The sequence below is a fragment of the Macrobrachium nipponense genome, chromosome 30 (genome assembly GCF_015104395.2).
Source record: "Macrobrachium nipponense isolate FS-2020 chromosome 30, ASM1510439v2, whole genome shotgun sequence".
Taxonomy (NCBI): Eukaryota; Metazoa; Arthropoda; class Malacostraca; order Decapoda; family Palaemonidae; genus Macrobrachium; species Macrobrachium nipponense.
The window spans coordinates 44,843,284-44,848,858 of NC_087218.1; the positions used below are offsets into that span (position 1 = coordinate 44,843,284).

The window sequence follows — 5,575 nt, forward strand, 5'->3', positions numbered from 1 at the left end:
CATTTTACAGCCTACCTAACTAGCATTTTGTAAATATACCTAAATCAATCTAAAATACTGAATTACATATCATTCAAATTCAGAGAAATATCTTCAAGACCAATTGCTTCAAAATACATACTATGTCTATAACTGTACCTACATGTACTTATGCTTATAAGACGTGTATGTAAAATACTGTAAACAAATCTGTACAACATAAAAAAAATTTGCATTGTTTCTTTTTAAGAATAACCAAAAATTCTTCATATGAGAGAGAGAGAGAGAGAGAGAGAGAGAGAGAGAGAGAGAGAGAGAGAGAGAGAGAGAGAGAGAGAGAGAGAGAGAGAGAGACTCAAGACAAAAAAACATATTAGTGCATAGTTCATTTTATTGCAATGTACATATGCACACGTGTTTGTTCACCTTCCACCCTCGCAGTGACAAAGCATACCTAGAAAGCACTATTTACATGCGTGTTCGCTCATTTATCCACCTTCCATGCTCACAGATGTACCCAAGCAAGCATTGGTCGTATGTGTGCTCTCGTTTGTTTATTCACTGTCCAACTTCACAGGCTCAAACAGAAAAGCCTCAGTCATGTGCATGTTCTTTTGTTCACCGTCCAATACTCTTAGCGTACTTGGTGTATTATCCATTCATGAAAGAGGTCATCCGCTTGGATGTGCTCAGTCTACTATCCGATAACCCTACCATACTTACCAGACTTTCCACTGAGTAAAAAATAATTTCATCAATTTTAGTGGATCCAGCGAGTCCACTAAGTCACGAAATCAGCTAAGTTGAGGTCCATTAATTTGACGTGCCACTGGTATAGTTTGAAAAAATTCCACAAACAGTAATGATACTGTTACACAGAAGTTAGGAGATGCATTGAAGAACTAATTGTTATGACACAAGTTAGGATGAGGTAATTGTTAGGCCAATAAAAAAGTATAACATTATATCTACTATTAAGAACAGTTTCCATTTACCTAAAAAACACTTGGCCATGCTTTGTATTTTATATACCATGCATGTAGAACATAATGGAAGTTACACATAGTATCTCCTACCATATTATCCCTATGGCAAGTTTTTCTCTCACTGTGAAGGAGGCTGGAGTGTTTTTAAGGATTTCTGAAGAGCTTTTTTTACTTAAATCATGGGTTCTGGAACTTAACCCATGTGGATGTACAGGAGTCACTGTACTTAATATATATTGCTAGTTGAAAACATATCAATCATTAAACATACATTTAATTGCAAGCATTATTGAGAATTCTCTGCATTCTGTTTTTGTGAGCCTTACAGGAATCAAGATATGAGACTTGGTGGTCTTGTATCATCACTTTATAATAATAATGACAATAACTGAACCTTAAAAAAAAGGTGCAGTCTATTAGAGCTATAAGACCATAACATGAAACTTACACAACTCGTGAAGAAGAACATCCCTCTGTGGGTTTCTTGACATAAACCATGTTCACCACATGGCTGTTCACCTGCATACACACAAGGTTGCGTACGAATGTCGACACTGACCATCGCTTGATCAATGATGCAAGGGGTCCTAATCCTGTTAATGAATTCACATTAATAAAACCTTGCTTGCCGCTGAGGACACCAAACTCATATATCAATATCAAAACAAAACTTCAACACAAACAAGGTTCTTGCACTGGATACATTACATACCCCAAAATTTAATGCTGATACATTCTAAGATACATAAAATGTATCAAATACATTTCTATGGTGCAATTAGCTATATGTTTTAACCTTCTCTATCTGCTGTCATAGGCAGATCTACAGCTCTCTTTCATAAAAAAAATTCAATCAGCATTTTCTGACAATTTTTGTATGAAAATTTTGATGGGCATTCTCTCATCATTTTCAGTCACCTAATAATTTTATTTTATTCTGATTTAAAACAGGAATAATAGTATCTAGCAAAGTTACTTATTTCAATAATGAACCTTTTATTTGCCAAACCCATAAATAATCATGCTGGCTTTCATCACCATCTAAATAAAACTGCTCAATCACTTACTTCTATGCAAATGTTATGAGTTAGCATAAAAAGTACTGTAAATGTGTCAAAATATGGGTGAGAATGCTTTTAATATTAATGTTCATCCTCACATATATGTAATCAAACAGGTTTTGACATAGGAAAAGCCTACTTTAGGTAGCTGCTGTCAACTCCCACTTAGAGTTGTTTTAGGTCCCACACCTAGGGCGCCATAAAACAGATCAACCAACATGAAAGAATTCTCTTTGACTGTGACACATTAATAGAGTATATAATAGGACTCAGGGCAAGAGAAATCTTTCGCTAAGAAAACTTTCCTTTGCCTACAGCATTTACCTTGATTTCCTTCACTCTTCTCACATGGATGTGCAATGGCTCATAAACTGGCAGAGATACCCATTACCCGCTAGGCCTGTGAAAGAAAAATACTCACCACATTCCCATGCCTTTTCCTTAGGGAAAGCTGTGGACTTCAGGACTTACAGCTGCTACCAAAAAATGGTTTTCCTATGACAAAACTTGTTTTTTGATAGCGCAGCCACTGTTCATCTTCAAGGGAGCATACAAAAGAAATTGAAAGGTGACGAAATGGCCTAGATCCCAATTAAAAATCCTGGCAATATCTCAGAAGTGCCATGGCATCAAGAGGGCCCTTTGTTTTCTACCAAGGTGCCTATGGGACTAGGACTTGAACACATATCAACATGCAGTTTACCCAAATGGCTGGATGTCACAGCAGCAGTATTCAAGAACACTGTCTTTGATGACTAATATGGTGAAAACCTGGAGCACTTGGGTGGAGCATAACGTCTTATCTTTAATTCTGAGTTCATGTAGACGAATAAGGGATTTCTTTTTATACAGTCATCATTCTTGGCTAGAAATGGCAAGCCAGGGGATAATAGTCATAGCAAAGTGTGTTAGTGATGAAAGATGGTCCACATCTTAGACAGCCAGTATGCCAAAACAGCCTACAAGACTGCTTTTTTGAAGTTTTAAGTTGTAGTTGCAGTAGAACTACTGAACCGATATGACAGGGTCAAAGATACTTATTAAGGGACCTGATAAGGGAAGCCTTGCAGGAGCTAGTTTTCACAATGAAAATGAGAGGAGATGGGAATGAAACACACTACAGTCAACTCTACATATTTGCACGGGATACGGACCACAACCACCTGTGAATAGCTAAAATCCACGAATACTTGACACCTCTCTCTAAAATGCTTATAAAAAGGATTTTGACGTAGGAAAAATCTATTTCTGGGCGATGGGTTCGTGTCGCCCTGTGAAACCCCCCCATCATTTCCCACCCTGCAGCCCAAGATGGACATCTTGAGAAAAGGATGACCACTAGAGGCGCTGCAGCCCGCGTGGCGTGGGTATTAGTAGTAGTAGCAGACGCATTCACCTTTGGATCGGCTCTCTCAGGTGGGGGATTTTGATGTGGGAAGTTCTAAATGGCAAAAGGCTCGTGGTAGTGGTCTCACTCGCCCGTTACCATACCGACACTTTTTTTATAGAGTGAGCGAGTCAGTTACACTGACATCTTCTTGAATTTATTTTTTCTCTGGTATTTATTAGGTTATTTACCTTAGAAATAATGAACTTAAGGATTATTTCACAGGGCGACACGAACCCATCGCCCAGAAATAGATTTTTCCTATGTCAAAATCCTTTTTCTGGGCTCAGTTCGTGTCGCCCTGTGAAATAGTACCAGAGAAACAGCACAAGATGACAATGAAGGGTCTCAATGAAACTATAAAATAAAATAAAAGTATAATATAAGTGAATCAAAAGTTATGATACAAGATTACAATATAAGGGTACTTAAAATTAGCTTAATATAGTAATAACAGGTAAAGCAGAGCTTAATAATATGGTATCAAAACAAAATTGTCAGAAGATTCACTAAATCTAAATTATTATATGTACAACATAGACAAAAGTTAATGTGTTCTGCCCTAGCATAAAAATAAGGGTAGAAACACTGAAGCACATTTATATGCCAGATTATGTGGGTGTCCCTAGCAAAAAAATAAGGGACATTCCAACAAGATGTCATCATAGCAGCTAAGGCTAGAGGACCATGTAGAGCTTAACGGTAGGGTAAGACATGTTAGACACGGTAGGTAGAAAGGAGACCTGGATCTTCAACTACGACTACTGTGCAGAGTCAGGGGTTTCCCGCTGCCACTGCTGAAAATTTTAAGGATTCCAAGGACTTTAGGTAATGACGCTTGAAGACTGTCGGTGATTTCCATCCAGTATATTTCTTAAGATCATCAAAATTCATATGTTGGAAATAATTAATAGAGGTAGCTACTGCCCTGATATCATGTGCTTTTGGGAATGATTCAGGATTGGCTTGCTTAATGAAGTAAAGAATCTGCTGCCTGATTCCTTTTACTGATAAGGTGCCACCTCTTTCTCTCATAAAGAGAGGACCTGAGGATCTAGAGGATGTCCGAGACAGAAAGGCTCTTAAGGTCATTACTGGACAGAGAGAGGGATCTTGGGTAAGAGGAATGACTTTCCAAGGTGCCCACCTTGCTAAAGGATCCTCATTTTTAGCTAAAAAAACTGAGATCAGGAGAAAGCAAAACTTCTCCTGAAGGGAGAAATTCCACATGTCCCGTATCTCTGGATAGAGCCAACAGTTCTGAGATTCTGGCCCCTGAGGCCAAGCTTAGTAAAAATAGCGTCTTTCTAAGTAACATTATAAATGTGCAAGAAGAGTTGCCAGTGTCCGAAGCTAGTTTGAGGACGTCATTTAAAAACCATGAAACTGATGTAGGTCTCTCAGAAGGTCTAAGTCTAGCGCAGGCTTTGGGAATAGACGTAAAGTAAGAATCTGTTAAGTCTATTTGAAAACCCAACTGAAAGATTTTCTTCAAAGCTGACTTATTAGTGGTAATAAAGCTAGCTGCTAAACCTTTCTCAAATAAGGACCTGAAGAAGGATATAGCTAAGTTAACAGTCATGGTTGTAGTGTTTGTTTCCCTCAGGAAAGATGCTAACTTTTTGACAGCAGAATCATATTGCCTCAGAGTTGATTCCCTCTTATCTGATTCTAGGAAGAGGATATTCTGGGGATCAATATCTGCATCTTTTTTAGCCGCAAACTTCATGAAGTCCATAAAGTTAGGGTCTTGAGAATTCCTGAGGAAGCGAACATAGTCCTCATTTGTACTGATTGGGACAGTTTGGGATTGGGAATCCGTCGAGGTCGGAGACCCAATTCCAGTAGTAAGGGGTACCAGTTGCTCTTTGGCCAATCCGGAGCTACAAGAGCTACTTGTCCCTTGAAAGTCCTGAGTTTGTTCAGAACTTTCAAGAGAAGATTCACTGGAGGAAAGATGTAAATCCTTCTCCACTGATTCCAGTCTATGGACAAGGCGTCCGTGGCATAGGCCAGAGGATCCAGGTTGGGGGCCACATAGCAAGGGAGCTTGTGGTTTGCTTGTGAGGCGAATAGATCTACTTGGAGACCTGGAACACTCCGGCGTATCCACTGGAACGACTTGTTGTCCAGAGACCACTCTGATTCCAGAGGAACTGAAC

The 5,575-nt window shown here is 38.9% G+C and overlaps 1 protein-coding gene across 1 annotated transcript in view; it reads right to left on the reverse strand.

Moving 5' to 3' along the window:
- The window catches only part of LOC135202486 (transmembrane protein 8B-like), a 387,342-nt gene that overhangs the window by 168,282 nt on the left and 213,485 nt on the right, over window positions 1–5,575 (reverse strand). Inside the window, exon 3 of the mRNA XM_064231900.1 lies at window positions 1,414–1,558. Coding sequence (XP_064087970.1) covers window positions 1,414–1,558 — 145 coding nt within the window. The remainder of the gene's footprint in view (window positions 1–1,413; window positions 1,559–5,575) is intronic.